This window comes from Canis aureus, chromosome 2 (genome assembly GCF_053574225.1).
Source record: "Canis aureus isolate CA01 chromosome 2, VMU_Caureus_v.1.0, whole genome shotgun sequence".
NCBI classification, from domain to species: Eukaryota; Metazoa; Chordata; class Mammalia; order Carnivora; family Canidae; genus Canis; species Canis aureus.
Genome location: NC_135612.1, coordinates 1,306,552 through 1,324,319, shown reverse-complemented (window position 1 = coordinate 1,324,319; position 17,768 = coordinate 1,306,552). Strand labels below are relative to the sequence as shown.

The 17,768-nt window shown below is 46.5% G+C and overlaps 1 protein-coding gene across 2 annotated transcripts in view; it reads right to left on the bottom strand.

Annotated features, from left to right (window-relative positions):
- NREP (neuronal regeneration related protein) overlaps positions 1-9,225 on the bottom strand; it is a 28,400-nt gene extending 19,175 nt beyond the window's left edge. The window contains exons 1-3 of one of the 2 annotated variants that reach the window (XM_077861583.1): positions 9,207-9,225; positions 8,786-8,823; positions 7,404-7,467 (exon numbers count right to left, since the gene is read on the bottom strand). In XM_077861583.1, the coding sequence (XP_077717709.1) occupies positions 7,404-7,406 (3 nt within the window). In that variant the 5' untranslated portion in view covers positions 7,407-7,467; positions 8,786-8,823; positions 9,207-9,225. Of the gene's footprint in view, positions 1-7,403; positions 7,468-8,785; positions 8,824-9,021; positions 9,076-9,206 lie in introns of those variants that run through there. The other variant, XM_077861576.1, reaches the window with a different exon arrangement.
- Positions 9,226-17,768: the final 8,543 nt, after the last annotated feature.

Sequence of the window (17,768 nt, the reverse complement as noted above, 5' to 3'; positions counted from 1 at the left end):
AGGACAGGAACTCAAGGAGCCACCAGATGGGCTCAGAGACGTCGTGGGATCCCTTCCAGGTCCCATTAGAACAGTCAGCGCAGGCGAGGCCTTCCCACAGCTTTGTGGGAAGAGAACCCAGTCAACTCCACCAGCTGTTCTAGGGTTCCCTCTCTGGGATGAACTTCTCCACATCTGAATTCACCATCCTGACCATAGAGGGAAAGAAGAAGAAAAAAACCAGCAAAGCATCACAGCCTGCACTGCAACCCCCATTTACCGGGGGCCGGTGTGCTTGTTTCATGTCTACGGCCACAGAGGGCAGAAATAAGCCAGCGACAAGGAGCGTGTTGTAAGCAAGGTGCCGTCCAGAGAGCAGGAGAAGATCCCCGCTGGCTGTGCACGCCTGGGTTTCGTGCAGGAGCTGCCATTTACGCTCAGTCTCAAAGGAAGAATGGCTTTGTCAGAAGGAGCATTCTTTCCAGGCCTGAGTCTGCGAAGACACGGCAGGGGCTCTTGGGGTATGCTCAGAGAACAGAGTGGCTGGGCCCTCGAGGAAAATATCTACCTTATGCGTCAACATGGTTCTTGGCATGGCTGCCCAGTCTGAGAGATTACATTTATAAAGGTCCACATGGAGAAATTTAAAAATAAATTATTTCGAAGTGTGAGGTGAGAGGAGGCAAAGAACAATGCTTACCTATGTTACTTTTACCAAGGGAATCGGGTAAATCCAACCACATTGGAAGGGACTAAAAGGGCTGGTGAAATCATTCCACATTGAAAAGCTTGAAGCAGATGTATTCTAGACTAGGCATCTGTGAAGACGAAGAAATTCCAGAAAAGTCCTTCTCAGTCTTGGCTCTCCCCCACTTTTGTGTTACCGTGTGATGAGGTTCCCTTCAAATGGTCATTAGACTATTGACTAACTTAGTAACAGCCTGTAGGCCTCAAACTATAAACAATGTCATGATGATGATGATGTCCGCGTTGGCTTCAATTCTGAGCAAGTGTAGACACACTGCTCAGACACACTTCCTGGCTACCCAGGAAGAAGTGGAGAGAGGGAACCCACGGGGGCCATGTGGTTGCAACTGATTATCACGTGGCTACACTAGTCAGCCTCCCAGAAGGGAAGTGTGTGGCTCCTTTCAGGCAGCTGGCACGGCAGCAGCGCCCTCTTTGGCCACATGGGCACTGATGAAGCTGCTGGAATTTCCCAGAAGTGCTGCCACCTTCTCGAGGGAAACAAGGTAACCACGCTCGCTTCCTCCTTCCCGAGTCCTCGAAGCGAGGGGCCTGCCTCCTCTCCAGCACTCTACGCCAGCCCGAGGACAGTGAGGGGCAGCGACAAAATAAGCTTACATCTAACCCAAAGTACATGGAAGTTTGTGTGATCTTTTCTGTTGGGCATGAACAAAAGGCAAAGAACCTGGAGGTTGGAACCCAAGTGATAGCCTTGGGCCACAAGCCACCTCTATGATGCCTGCTTGGTGGCTTCCTATGGCTTAGCACATCGAGTCCTTGACTTCTAGTTCCAGTTCTTGAGGTCTGTCCTTGACGGCACCGAGGCCCTAAATAGGAAGGACAGTCCCTACTGCATAAAAATGCATCGTTCTGACTCCCGCCAGCAAACCTTTCCCTTTATCTGGAATTCATTTCTCTCTCATCTAAATCTATCCAAATATTCTGAATTCTTCATTCACTTAATAATCATTAAGGACCAGGATTAAGGACCAGGGTTAGGAAACGCTAAAGAAGCCCTGGGGAGGAAACGCTTAAGAAGGTATGGGACCTGCTCTCAAGTAGCAAACAGTGCACTTCTACGTTTCAAATGTAGCGCCAACTCCAGTTGTAGGAGTTCAACTGATTAGTTGAATCCTACACTGAGGATTCTGGACACATATTCAGGCTGAATAAATAATGAGTATCAAGCATGATTAGCAATGTCTGCCACAAGTGTCGCAGGAGGGAGCGGTGGCATGCCTACTTGCCATCTTCGGGTCTAGCTTAATTTCTACCCCCTTAAAAACAATGTTCCCCCTAACATTGCCGTTTCCCCAGTGCTCAGTGATCTCATCCTCCTGCACCTTACAACTCACAACTAAGGTATACTGCATGACGTTAAATTTGTCACATGTTAGTCTTCCTTCCACAACTAATGTATGAGCTGACGAGGGCATAGGCCAAGTGTGCATCCACGGGCATGCAGAAGAGCTAAGCACAAATAAAATGCTCCAAAAACCCTTGTTCCACTGGCACGGGAGCAGACGCACGATCCCACCGGCAACTCTTGTCGTTCTCTTCAGTATTTTCAGTCCTGGCACCTTTGTGTCCTCAGGGTCATTTTCATAATATCACAGAATCAGACCGTACTAGAAATAAGTGAGGGCTTTAAAGTTCCGTACTGGGATCAAAACTCCTCCTGGATCCCAGAGGGGATTCTAATGGCTGTGGGGAAAGTTGCTGTGAGCTTTGAGTACCACAGCTGGGCCCAACCTAGCATATCACCAGGTTGATCAGAGTGTGGCTCTAAAAGCTGGTAAATGTGAGAAATTGCAAGCCAATCTCTTTTGGCAAGTGGCTTTATGGCCTAAACACAAATTCTGTCTCTTGTTAATAAATAATGGAAAATAATTTACTGTGAAAACTGAAATTATACTACCTTCAACTTCCTAGTTCTTTAGAAGAAGGTAAGGATACCGATTACTTCCAGATCACCAAAAGTAAACGTGATTAAGTCATTAAGGATGAATTTTTTTAAAAGTCCAACCCCATATTTATTGAGCTTCTAACGGATATTTAAAACTTTATTAAGCACTGCCTATGAAGTTTATAAACCCTTTGGGAGCCTGTGATTTATTTGGCCAATGGAAGAAAGGAATATGATCCAACCAACAAATAATGCAGGACAGTATAATCTAGTGATACTCCCAGGTTAATACCATGTCATTGCTACTAATAACTGAATTGATATTTAGAATTTAGTTGAGAGCCATGTTAATGCTTAAATCCCAAACCATTAGAGCTGCTAATACTCGTCATGCACTAGCAGATCAATTTCAGGGTCACTGCTATTTTTTAAACCACTGAGACCGAAATCCCTGAAGCTGTCCCTACCTGCAAAATATGTCTCGAAATATCCATTTCAGATAAATTTAGGACCCCAGAATGATATTTTTAGCAACCATGATTTCTACAGATGTGGGCTAAGATTTATGGTTAATCTGTTTTCCAGTTCAAAGCAAAGGCACAGTTTAAAATTGGAATCTTTTAATATATCTTGATCAACCAAGATGACATAGTCCAAGTACATTCAATATGTTTTCCTCTGGCATATTCAAAGTGGATTTGCTGATAAGATTTCCTTATCCCTAGTCTTTTCCTGTACAACAAAGAAATTACACAGATCATTCAGGCAAATCCTGCCCACTCTTCTATCACTCCAGCAACATTTTGAATAACCAAGATGAATCAGATGAAATCAAGTTTTTTTGTTTTGTCTGAAGCACAATTATTCTGATAACTACGTCAATGCTCCATTTCACTCTGGCTGTGCGGATAAGACCTTAAAAGACTTTTCAGCCATGAATGGCACTAAAGAAAAAAATGTGCCAGACCAGGGAAGCCAGTATTTCACCCCAAGGCTCCCCAGTCAGTCCAGTGTGGATGATGTATAATGCTTGTCATGTACACAGTCCTCGTCTAATTTAGTGAAGTATTCACATTTTATGATTTTCTCAAGTATTCACATTTCAGAAGTGTATTTGTCTACTTTAGAAATATGCATTTTAAGATAAAGTGAATTCCTTTAGTGTACTTATGATATGCTTCACATACAAATCGTTAAGAATTCTATCACATTAAAATAGAGTGACACTCTGAGTGGCTGTTTAATTCCAAGATTTCTGCTCAAATGCCTTCTCCTGCCTGAATTCTCTATATAGCTCAGGAGGAAGCTGGACTGGGGTTAAAGCTGGATAGAATATCTCTTCTGTCCTAATTCCCCAAACAATCCCAATCTCCCCCTCACAGTGTGCTGGAAGGCCTCGTGTAAGATAGCACCATATAAAATTACCCTCCTAGGTACTCTTCAGCATCTCCACAATCAACTGAGCAACCTGTAAATTTACATTCCAAAGCCCAACGGCCCAGCTACCAATAGGACCTCATCCCTCCTCAATCTTTGTCTTTCTCTTTAAACAAGAAAACCTTATGTTAACGGAGAGATTATTGAAAGAGTCCCCTTGTAAGCCCATGAATGCCACTTCACAGACTGTACAAAAAGCAGAGCTCTATGAACGGTACAATAGAGTCAACTCATCTTTTTGAAAAGCTCAGCATCAGCCTCAGAAACTTAAATTGTTCCAATTCCTAGATCTCTATTAAAACGTAATGAGTCCATGTGGATGCCACTGTGAGTCCATGCACACACATACGCAAAGGCAAGTTTACTGCACAGAGGGTAGTCATGTCTAAAATCAGGACTTAACCTTGACACTGGATTAAATAATTTATTTGTTTTCAAACTATTCATTAAGATCATCTGCTCATTCTGAAGTGTTTTCTTCTCATGGACATATCTGAAGTAAGTGCCTTTCAAATAAAACACTTAAATACCAAAAGCCCACATAAAATATATCCTAGAAATTCTAATTTAGCTAAAAGCCAAATATAAATTAAATACAGAAGATCTCTTCAGATTCACAATATCTTGTTAACTGCAAAAAAAATAAAAATTAGAAATGGGCAACTGGAAAAATACATGCTTACTGGATAACCTAAAAAATTTGGGAATGAGTTATTGAAAAGACTTGGGCAATGAAGACACCACAAACTATATTCAGAATTACACCTTTTAACAGTACCGAGTTGTACAACGCAATACACTGTAATCTATATAAATGGTGCTTCCCCCCGCCCCCCGCCCCCCACGGTGCTCTGAGAGTCCCCTACACAATGTGATTAGTGCCTGGGAGAGTTAACAAAGTGTATTTTTTTGATAATGCAAAAGCACTCTAGGATTCTTGAGTTTCTTCAAATTATTGTGAAACATCATTTTGGTGTATGTAAAATATCTAGATATTGAATCACTCTGTTTTGAATTCTGAGGTCTACCAGCAATTTCTTACCCTACAATGAGCTGATCCTAAATTTGTATTTGGCATTAGCCCTTAACAGTCTAAATACACTGAAATTAGATCTTCTTTAATGTTTTAAATTACGTAAGTGGAAATACACATTTAACAGAAAAGGGATGTCCATATATTTTCCAGAGGTGGCCGGGTGTTAGATCTAGTGCCTCCCTAGCAGAAGTTTCTATAGTACGTAGGCTAAGTCTTTAAGTAAGCTAGTTACAAAGATCAGCAAAGTAATGCCAGTTTCAATCAAGGAAAGAAAAGAACTTCATTTTGCCAAAAAGGAGAAAAGGAGGCACAAGATGCCACTAATAACAGTTTTGTAAAGAATAAAATGGAAACTAAAAAAAAAAAAAAAAAAAAAAACTAACGTATGCAAAGACTTTTAGCTCAGGCCTCCCGGAATAAACGAATTGCTAGAAAGTTACTTGGAATCACCCACAGACAATAACTGTCGGTGGTTTCATTTCAGGCAATGGGCTTGTGCCAAAAGGGACTGACATCTTGATGAAAGGATCACCAAAAAATTGTAAGAATTTTTTCCATGAGTAGAAATCCTTCCAAGAGCAACACACTGTGATTTCTCATTCTGCCACCATACATAAAGGACAACTGTTAGAAATTAACAACATGTAATAATAATTTAGATTTACTCTTCTGCATTCAAATCATTCCAACTTTCATTCTCGGCTTTGGCACACACGCTGGGCTTTCACAAAGCTCATTCTGCTCACTAATACAGAAACATGATATTTACTCCCCGAGCCTGACCTATAGGACTGGTTTTGGCAAGGTCAGCGGTCGAATTTACGTTTAACCAAACTGGTCACCTGACATATAACAACATGCATGAACCTCCGTGGTCTACCCACGGTGATACAGAGGGGAAGCTTCTAGATAAACATCTACAAGACAAGCTGATGTGGCCAGTCTCAGTTAAAAAAAAAAAAAAAATGAAAGAAAAAAACAAAACAAAACAAAAAAAGAAACAAAAATATGTTGTGGCAGTTCACTTTATTACCATCCCAGCACTCTATGACAACGGCCAGTTAGAAACTTACTATGAAGTTAGGAACCATCTGCACAAAATGCACTCAGCAGTTTAATTTGCTGTTCATCCCTTTTGCCCTTCCACATCAAGTTCCTTAATTTAGCCACTATGCTCTAAGGTCGAGCAAGAGCTATTTTACTTGAGGCTTTGACACCCACCTGTTGAACTGACAGGTGAGGCAGACTCACAAAATAAAGAGCTTACTTGTTAATAGGATTCAAACTGAACTCATGTAATTGCTCTGATTCATTCTTCTCCTTGGAAGCCTATACTTGGGTTGTTCTCAAAGAAAACACCAAGTATATCAGATTCAATTTTGATTCACTAAATTCCACCCTCGTTTGAAAAAAAAAAAAAAACTAAAACTAAATTTGGAAATCACACATTCTAAGCGACAAAGAGGTGTCTGAGAGAGTATAAACATCTGTAGTAGGACATGCTGTTCTTAGCTGAAAAGTTACAGGGCATCTCTATTAGTTTTCGCAGTCCAGCCTTATTTGCAAGGAGGAAATTTTTCATGGAAGATTGATATGCTTAGTCAGCGGTTTCTAATGTGCATTTCATCCCTTTTGCTCTTTAATCAGTCATCACACACGGAACTGCCCTCTCTGTGGATTGCAGGGCTTGTCTGAAATAGTCACGCTTTCCTTTACAGGTAGCATGCTTGACTTCTGAAACTGAGCAGATGCCTCTCAGAAGTGATGAATCCACAAAAAGTATCAATGCTAATATTATTTGAGATACAACAGACAGACTACATGAATAGCAAAGCCCATGCTCTTCATATATATTGCTCTTAAGGACGGCAGACACTATGGCCTCTGGGCCAGTGGGACACAGGCTCCTGCTGGGAGGCCACGTCCTAGCTCTCTCCAGGCTGGGACCATTGCTTTGTTTGAGCCCTGCTGCTGCCACCTCTTCCATGCGTGTCACATCACTCTCCTTAAAGAACAGAATGGTTTTTGCTGCTCAAGTTAAGTAAATCTTCATTTCTGGAAGAGGAATTTCAGTTTTCTATTCGAAATGACTGCAAATCAAAAGACTGGATTCACCACATCCAGTTCCTATGAACTGCTATTCTGCAAGGCTCCACATGCTGGAGAGACCCTTTTAAAGGTCAAATGTGGTAGGAACAATAAGGGGTTGAGGCAGGATGAAGGCGGGTGGTTGATATTTATACGAAATAAAGACCGACAAGAATCTACTGAGAATCTCCTCTGTTGACCCATTCTTACCATTTTGAGAATCGTAACAGTCTTGGCCTTGCACCCTCCCTCTCTTCAGTCCAGGGAGACCAACCTGCAAAATATGTTTAAATACAGTAGACAAATGGCCTCACCACAGGTCAGCAATGAAAAAAGCCTGTTCAGGGAATACAGACAAAGAATAATTTTCTGTGGTTAAGATAAGTTACATTCAAATTACTGTAGCCCCTGGGGCTTCTGCGAGGGCTTTCCAGGGGTCTGTGGGCTTCCACTGGGGACAAAGGAATCCCGGCACCCGCTCTGCAGAGTCCTGGGCTATTCTTAGCAGTTGGTTCATCTTTAAATTGAAGGAGTTCAGAAGGTTTAGCAACTTAAAAGTAGAACCACGCGATAAAAATAGATTGTTTTCTGGCTGCTCTTTGTTTCCAGACATACTACTGGCAGTATATTTGCAATCAAGACAGCAGAGCAGGAATCAGCCTTCCACCGTGTAGTGTAATGCCTCGGAGTGGATATTTTTGGAAATGGCACTGCATTACATAACCTTCCGTGTTTTTTTTTTCTTAAAAAAAAAAACTACACTGGGGGGGGAAAAGTCAGGAATATACACCATTATGCCCTTCTCTCTATACCAAACACTAATGCATACGCTGCAGTGATTTCCCTCTCAGCCTGTGTATCAGCAGAACGCAGTTCTTTTGTTAACATAAGTTATGACAAAAATTAAGATGAATGGAGAAACTAAAAGTTCTCCAACAGGGTACCATAAGCTCTTAGAGTTTTCCTATAATGTTATTATAGATACACAGAAATGTAAATCAGATTATTATCAACACCGAGCAAAAGGCAGTCATTTATTTTTAAGCCCGCCCTCCCCCAAAGTTCCACTGCTTTTATGAGAAAATGCAGAAAAAAGTGTTGCAAGATCGAATGCCTGAGAAGACCCTTGGCGGCAGCGCGGCGGAGAGTAATAAAGTGTACAGATGGAGGGACACAAATTCATTTAATAAAGGGGGTGGGGGTGCATGCACCAAAGTGCATCTAATGCAAAGAAGCAAAAACAGTTCGTAACAATGCTTTATGAGCAAGAAGAATAAAAATCACCCATACCAACAAGCAAAAAACCCCACCCCTTCCCCAAAGAATTCTCCCTCTTAAGAAACTTGTGCATTAGAGAAAGAAAGAAAGAAAAAACAAAAAAACAAAAAAAAGCCCAAGTTAAATTCCAGCCTTAATGCAGCAGGACCAAAATACCAGAATTTCTTCAAGGCACACGCTTCAGCTCTTTAAAATTGAGAGGGAAGCAGCATGAACTGTGCAGGCTTGGAGGGTCCAGCTAAGAGCAACGGCAAGAAACCGACACAAAAGAGAAAGCAGCGCTCCCGGCCGGCGGTGGGGGAGGACGTACTTACAGACAAAGCCTGCTCCGGTCACTGTCTCCTCTCTACACCTGAAACACAAATGTGGATGAAAAAGGGCATCATGCTAGAAAGACGGCGGGGGGAGGGGGAGGGGGAAGGGAGGGGGCGGGGAGGGGAGGGGAGGGGCGGAGGGAGAGGCGAGGGGAGGGGAGGGAGACAAAACCCAAACCGGCTCCACTTCCAAGAAGTGCGGCCGTGGAAGGAGGAGGGGGGGAGGGTCTCCCTGCCTCGCGCTCTCCCGGAGCGTGTGTCTCCTCTCTGAGTCTCTCCCTCCCTTCCCCTCCCCCCTCCTCCCTCCTCCCTCCGCCGCCGCCGCCAGGGTGCCGGTGAACAATGAGCTAATTCTGTGGGGCGGGCGCGGCGCCAGCAAGAGCCTCCAGCCACGGTGTGGCCGTGGGGCCAGACTGCTTACTCGGCGGGAACCGGCGGCGCGCACCCCGCGCCCCGCGCCCCCCGTGCTCCTGCCGCCCCCACTGCGCCCGCCGCCCGGGGGGACCCGGGGCCCGCACCGCCGCCCCGCCCCGCCCTGGGCGCACCCCGGCCCCGCCTCTCCCGCCCCCGCGGGCTTCTCCGCCTCGACGTGCGGTGGCTTTGCAGACAAATAAGGAGGCGGAGCGGGCGGTTTGGGGGCGCGCCAGGCGGGAGGGCGGCCCGGGCGCTGCGCGGCCCGCCGGGCGGGGACAGGCGGCGGCCCTACTGTAACCATAAACCTGCGGCGGAGGGCATCTGAGGGAACGGGGCCGCCGGGCGCAGCCGCCTCCGGGGCAGGAGCCCGTCCCGAGCGCGGCGGGAGGAGGTGCAGCGCCGCCGAGCCGCCGAGCCGCAACCTGCACGCAAGGAGCGGCCGCCGAGCAGCAACCGATGCGCAAAGAGCAGCCGCCGAGCTGCAACCGACACAGAGCGGCCGCCGAGCAGCAACCAACGCGCTAGAAGCAGCTGCCGAGCAGCAACCGACACACAAAGAGCAGCGCTGCACGCCTTTGCGCACGGCCCGGGTCAGCCCGCAGCCCCGCCGGGTTGCGCCCCCGCCCGCGGAAAGCCCGGGGTCCCGAGCACCCGAAGGCCCCCGGAGGCCCCGTGCCTGCGCGCGCACACGCTTGTGCACACACGCGGGCACACAGCCACACGCGCGCACGGACAGGCCAGAGCTGCGCCCTGGTGTGAACGGCCCGAGACACACTCCCCTCTTGCTCCCTTTTCCTTGAAGGATTTAGCCCCGTCACCCTGCTCTTTGCTCTACTGAGATTACTACTTTTTAAAATGGGAGATTGCTTTTTTAAAAAGTGCTTTGCATGTCTGATTTTTTTTTTTCCAAATTGTTCCTATTTGAAATCTGACTGTCTTCATAGTAATGTAACGGCTCCAAATTTTGCTACCACTTGGTTTTGTTGCCAACAAAACAGAATATCATTTTATGGTAAATGTGAGATGTTAGAGAAGATTATTTCCTAATTAAATTGCTTGGCCAAGAAGAAAGATATAAAAGATCATAACCTCCTCTAAATTTACATTCACATTTTACTGAAAGCGGTATTTTGCCATCACAACAGTCAGAAAAGACGTCGGGGTTATGCAGTAGGGAGAATTGACAAAAACGTCTATAAATGGTCTGATTTTTTACATTTAAGGTTTTTTGGTTCAGAAATAGCACACCTTAAAAAGCAATATTTTACACTCTTAATTCTGAAGAATAAATTATCTGTAAACTTGTTGCCAGGACTGTAGATCTTTCACACTATGAAAGCCACTACAGCGGCAATACTTACAAAACTGTCAGTGGATGTGATGTTTAAGGGACCAGCTAGGGGCTGCCCTGAATTAATCTAAAGCATCCCATTTTTTCTGCAAAATAACTGACTTTGGAGCCATTACTAGGAACAAAGGGAAGACACAAAACTCATCTAACTTCCTGAATGCCTTCAGGGCCAGTGTTCACCTGCCAGGGACATGGTCTGGGGAGTGAGTTGGGTGGTGGGAGACGGCTGCTTCTGTAGGCCTGAAGCCCCAGCAGGCTGATGAAGGGCACCTCAACATTGAGACCTTTGACCTCAGAGTCAAGCTCAGCAATTCAAGAAGGCGCCACATCAATCACAAATCTGTCCCGGGAAGGTGTGTTCAAAAGCTATTTCTATAAGAACACATATGCATGCCTGCCGACTTCAGTATTTATACAAAACTTCCCTAAAATGTCCTTTAAAAACACAGGGAGATTGGGGATTTATTAGATGTTAATTTTTCTTCGCTGGACCACAAACGTCCAGGTGACATAGCTTTTTGTTGTTGTTGCTGTTATTTTAAAGAAATAATAAAGAATAAGAAATAAGAATAAGGTCAGAAGCATAGTCTATTTGCTGTGTTCCAGAATATGGTTACAACCCAACTATGGAAGGAACCTTCCTGAGTCCTGGGTAGAGAAGACTGTGCTCATCATTAGGGTCATAAAGGAACCCTCACCCCACCTCCTCACTGGGAAAATGTAGTGACAGCTGTCTCACAGTGTTCCTGGCTACCACACCTGCAGTGTGTATGGTGGCCCCACTGGCCTGAAATACCTTCCTAGTCATGGTACCCCCTCCCCATTACCGGATAAATCATTACACACAAATCTCACCACAATATGACCACAATCCAACTTTCTAGCTTTATCATCGGATTCTTCGATTCTTCTCCTGTCATAGAATAGTGGCCCTTCGATTCAGTCTGATGGCTTACCTAGGGCACGTGTGTATCCCTAGACCATTCAGGAAGCAAAGTCGCGTAAACACTGACTTAAAACACAGTGTCTCCACCTCGGGGCTACTGACTTCTGGCACTGAATAACTTTTTTTTTTATGATAGTCACACACAGAGAGAGAGGCAGAGACATAGGCAGAGGGAGAAGCAGGCTCCATGCACCGGGAGCCCGTCGTGGGATTCGATCCCGGGTCTCCAGGATGGCGCCCTGGGCCAAAGGCAGGCGCTAAACCGCTGCGCCACCCAGGGATCCCACTGAATAACTTTTTGATGGGGCCAAGGGATGGGGTGGAAGACAGGGGATGTCCTGTTCCTTGTAGGATGTTAAGTGACATCTCTGGCATCTACTGACTGGATGCTGGTAGCAAACCCTGGTTGTGTGACAACCAAATGTCTGTCCGGACATTGTCAGATGTTCCGCAAAGGGGCAGAGTTGCCCCTACTTGAGAACCACTGTCTTAAACAGTCAGCTCCATCTGCTGAGATGGGAGAGGGGGTCCCCCCCAAGGCACGTGGTCAGTGTGCAGGAGGGAGGGGGACCTGAACAAAAGCAAGGTTTTCTTAGGAAAGAGGAAAAAGAAGTAGGCACTGTCCTTATCTTCGTGGAATCTACAGTCTGGGCTGAGGGGGTGGAGAAACCACCAGAGCCAAAACCACAGCGCAGCACCACGCAACGAGGATGATTGCAGAGCTCTGCAAAGGGCACACTGTGAGCACAGAGGCTCCTCCTGCATCAGACCAGGGATTCAAAGAAGATTTTCTAAAGGAGGTGATGCTTAAACTTAATTTCTCAAGAATGAATAAAAGCTGGCAAACTGAAGAAGGGGGAAAAGGACATTTGGGGTAGAGGCAGGGATAAATCACAAGCCAAGGAATTTGGGCGGTGACTGGTGACAGCCAGGTGATACAGGAATCTTGGGTCAGAGGCTGCCCCTCATGTTCTGGCCCTACATGGATGCCAAAGGATAGTCCTTCCCAAGATTTGATCATAATGCAGGTATCTTTAAAAAAAAAAAAAAAGATTTTATTTATTCATGAGAGACACAGAGAGAGGCAGAGACACAGGCAGAGGGAGAAGCAGGCCCCATGCAGGGAGCCTGATGCGGGACTCGGGGCTTGATCCTGGGACTCTAGGATTATGCCCTCGGCTGAAAGCAGGCGCTAAGCTGCTGAGCCAACCATTGATCCCTGAGGGTATCCTTTAGACACAGTTTTCCCTCAACCTCCCTTAGGTATTTCATTCTCAAATATATCTTCATATATTCAGATGTGTCTCAAATATATACTCTTGCGATTTTCTTTGTGGTCTGTGTCATTCATGGCTTGGGGTCACAAGTTCCAGGAGTTTGAGTTCCAGGCAGAAAGATGTATGTGAAAGTGGTCAGAGCCAGCTCTGTGTGACCCTGGAAAACTCATTTAACTGTGTAGTATGGGTTTCTTCACTGTTCCTCTGGGACTATACCACAGGCCCAGAGGGCTGGCTCCTGTGAAACCGCATACTCTGTTTGGGTGACACGTGCGGCCACCGTAGGCATTACGTGTAGCTTTATAAAACAAAACTTGTACAGCATTTTTTCTCTGAGCCTCATCCCTAGTCCCTTTCTTCTCCACTTCAGTGATGCATGGTTGGCTCCCCACAATGACTCTTGGACCTTTTCCCTTGCTTTTCCTGCCAGAATGTCCCTTCCCTTTCTTCAATGTATTTCTTGCTCCTTCTTCATAATGTAGGTGATGTATCACTTCTTTTAGGAAACTTGCTTTGAACTTCTGGCCCAATTTGAAGTCCTTGTGCTCAGGGGTCATCACTGTCCTTATCACACTGCTGTAACTTTGGCCTGATTTTTCTGTTGTTACCACCAGGCTGTAAGTTCCAGGAAGGAACAGACTGTAGTAGACATTTCTGGTTACTTGCCTAACACCCGTTGTCTCTTCCCTCCTCCTCTTTCTTAATGAAACCCTGATTTGTGCTAGTCTCCATCCTTCCCCCCAAACAACCCCTAAATTCCAGGGAAGGTGATCCTGAAGAGTAGATACCATTTATTTTAGCCCATCAGTGTATTAAATTATTTGGCTATGATAACGGGCTAGAGATGAGCATGTGATCTATGTTCAACCAATCATACTGAAAGGAAAGAATTATATTGCAAGCTTGAGCCAAGAAATTTAAATTCCATGCAATATACAGCTATTGAAGAAATGTGATCTGAAAGTGACATGAACAGATTTTTTTTTCCCTAGAAAGATTATTCTTAGAGCAATTCAGAGGATGTATTTGGGTCGGGAGAAGGGGAAGAGCTGAAGAGATGAGATCAATTAGGAGACTATTAGTAATCCAGACGCAGAATCATGAATGGCCCCTGGGAAAGGAAAGGAGGAAAGGAGTTGGGTTACATTATGGAGTTAGAATTGCAGGAGTCCTTGGGGGCTTGATAGAGAACTAGAGATTAGCTGGAGAACAGTCTAGGATGATCCCAGATTTCTGGCATTGTGACTGCTTAGGTGATCATGCCCCTTCCTAAAACAGAAAATATGGCAAGAGGAGTGGATTTGGGAGGAGAAGGGAGCAATGATGAGTTCAGCATCATGCCTGGTGAGTGTAGAAGCTGTACAGTCAGTGTTCCAACAGCAAGGCTTGTGTCTCTTATCACCACCTCCCTCTTCCTCATGCTTCCTTCCTAAGATGGGCTGACTTGTGTCCCTTCCAAAATTTGTATGTTGAAGCCCTAACCCCCAGTACCTCAGAATGTGACTGTGTTTGGAGATAGGGACTTTAAATAGGTAACTGAGGGAAAATGAAGTTGTGAGAGTGGATCCTAATCCAATGTGACTTGCGACCCTGTAAAAAGTGATTAGGACACAGCCACACATGGGGATGCCCATGTGAAGACTCAGGGAGAAGAAGATGGCCATCTACCTGTTTCTTTGTCTCAAAAGACACCAACCCTGCTGACACCTTGGTCTCTAGAACGGGGGCAAAATAAATCCATGTCGTTTAAGCCATGCAGGCTGTAGTACTTTGTTATGGCAGCCTCATAAACTGATGCACCTTCCTTGCACCAAACACCCAAAAGGATAGAAGGTTTGTAGTATTTTGATTTGTTGTGAGTTTTGGGATACTGTAAAATGGAAAGTCCAAGGAAAACCTTGAAGCTAAAGAAGTCATACATTCTCCAAGGGCAAGGCTCTGTCCAAATCTAGAAAGTCATGTTAAATATGTATATGAAAGTTGCATTTGTGGAGGCTCATCTGAAATTCGGGTCCGTGGTTCTCAGATGGCATTCCAAGACACATAAAGAAACCTATTTACAATTTCAACCCCATCTCCTTGCAAGTTTCCAGCTGTATTTACACAGCTGGTGGAGGCAGCACAGATGAGAAGGATTCTCCACTTCACCACTTAGAAACCCACACTGAGAATAAGTCCAGAAAATGCCTTCCTATGTGAGAATTCAGTAAATCTCAGGAAGGAACACAAAGCTTCAAGAAGTGAGCCACTGACGTTGGGGACACTGGTAATGAAGGGAGGAAAAATAAGTGTAAATTTGGCAAAATGTGAACTATGAACGTAAAGTTGAATCCAGGATGACTTATAACCTATGTCAGTCTATAAAATGTAATGATGAACACAGCGTTTAAAAGATAAAGGGGAAAAAAGGAAAAAAGAAAAGATAAAGGATAGGGGATCCCTGGATGGGGATCCCTGGATGGCTCAGCAGTTTAGTGCCTGCCTGGAGATCCAGGATCCAGTCCCATGTCAGGCTCCCTGCATGGAGCCTGCTTCTCCCTCTGTGTCTCTTTCTCTTTCTCTCTCTCTCTCTCTCTGTGTGTGTCTCTCATGAATAAATAAATAAAAAAAATATTTTTTAAAAAAAGATAAAGGACAAATGTAAGAAGAGATGTGGAACTTTTGAAAATCATAGTGCCCTCAGTCTTGTATTTTGTCCAACATCTGGAAATAATTGGAAATCCCTGGAAAAGTCAAGTTAGCCCTCCTAGAGGTGAAGAACACAGAAACAAAGATAAATGGAAGGAATGTCTCAAAGGAAGATTTATCCCGATTATTCTATCACGCAAAACAGACCATATGAAACACATTTAAAAATTCGCCTTCTACTTGCCTTGAAAGTTATCTGAAGAGTGAAGCAAAACTTTAAAAATAATGCTGGTGGTTAGTGTTGTTCCAAAACAAGTAAAAGGAAATTATTTTAAAATCCCATTGTGTGTGTACCCGTGTATGTGTGTGTCAGCTAATTACTCTTAACAAAGAGGAATGGTTTTTTCCACGGGAAATTCTGAATTTTAAAGTCGACTAAAGTCATCAGGGGTGTCCTCCACAACTCGAGAGAGCCGCAGAAGCGTGCCCTAGAGACGCACACACTCCACACCACCATGTGGTCCGTGGGTAGTGCTTGTCCCTTCACCCGCAGGAGGAATAACAGAAAACGTCCCAGGCTTTCAACATCCGTTGCGCCAGGTCGTGGTCACAGGGCTCTGTGCACACCACTTGGAGGTTAACTCAGGAAGTAACTCAGGTGAACTCACCTTGAGAGCCGAGCGAGGTCCTGTCCGGTTCTGGGAGCCTCTGCAGACCTCAGGCTGGCATCGAGGCCTGGTGCCCGGGGCCCAGCTGGGAGCACCTTCCCCCCAGCACTGGGGATGGGAGGAGGGGCTGACCGAACGGACACAGGCCGCTGGCAAGGACTCTACGCCTTTAGGATGAGCTTCTTCTTTGCAAAATTTGGCGTGACTTCCCTCTTCTCCTTGTGGGGCTGCCCAAGGAGGCCAGCCGCGGCCGGAAGCTTCCAATGCCACCTTCCCCTGGAGTCCAGAGAAATACAGATGTAAAGGGTAATGAAGGGGCTTGGGTTTAACTATCGCACGCGTGTGTTGTACTTTTTAAACACACACACACACACACACATAAATAAATGTATATATTTACAATGGGGAAACAGGTAGACAAACCAGGGGAGCCACTTAGGATCCCAGCTCAGCCCGAACCCAGCTTAGACCGTCTAAATCACGACAGACTGCACTGCTCTTGCCCAGCGCACTGCACTTATCCCTGAAGACAGCACCTGAAGCAAGCATCGCCCGTGCAGGCTGTGGGCTCACAGAGCGCTCCCACCCACTCGGGCACCCACGTGGCCTGAGCCACCCCCGGGCACGGAGAGCCCGTCCTGCCGGCGCCCAGGACGGTGGCAGCGCTGGAGCCGCGGCGAGGCCTAGACACACCCAGAGCCAGGGACAGGCCGCTCCTGCCCGAGACCTCGCCCGGCCCTGGCCCTGGCCCTACTCTTCTCCGACTTCCTCCCACCCCGCGTCCTTCTACCCCACAAATTCCGACGGATGCAGAGGCGAGATGGTCCTCAGGTGGCAGTTTGTGAAGACGGCGCCGCTGCTTTCCCCAACCAGCCTGCAGCCTCGGGGGACCCATTTATTTTACAAACGGTTTCGAGGGACACCACATGCCAGTTCCTCCACCAAACGCCCAGCGACGGAGGGAAACGCCTCCCCAGGCCCCATTATCCTCCCCTGCCCAAGCCTGTTTGCACGCGGGTCACCACAGTTCCTTACACGCACACACGGCTCACGGTCAGGTTCACCTGGGCCTTGGCCTCGGATGTCACCCTTTCGTCCTAAAGGAGACACCTTGTTGGGGTTGGAAACCGTGTCCCCACCATATCTTCACAAGAGCTTAGTTTTGTCTTTGTTGATCCTGAGACATGATGATACAACAGTGGGGGTGCGACCCATGACCAGAAGGGCTCACGCGACGTCCCCGAGAATCCGGAGGTGTGCACCTTAACAAGCTGACACTGGACACTTCCAAGAATAATTGCCAGGTTTCCATTTGCACGACTTGCCTCATTGTGCACCCGGAGGTCAGAGCCCAAAGCACTGGCTGCAGCCCCTCGCCGTGCTGTGCCCAGCTGGCAGGGAAACACGCCTCAGACCCTCGAGGGACAAGGCCGGGGCGGGCCACCGAGAACACGAGTGGCCAGGGCTCTTACCGCCGCCTCCGGCCCAGTCCCCGGCACACACCTGAAGGCCGCGGCCTTCCTGCCTCCCCCTCCTCTAACCCCGAGCTCCAGGCTCCCTCCTCGCAGCCTCAGCTCAAATTAGCGCCCACTGACCTCTACCCTGTGGAGTCGGGACCTTCCGGTTCAGGGCGGATCCTGGCCAAAGGCCCAGGAAAGGGGAGGGTAAACACTTCCTTCTGGAAGACCGGACGGGGAGA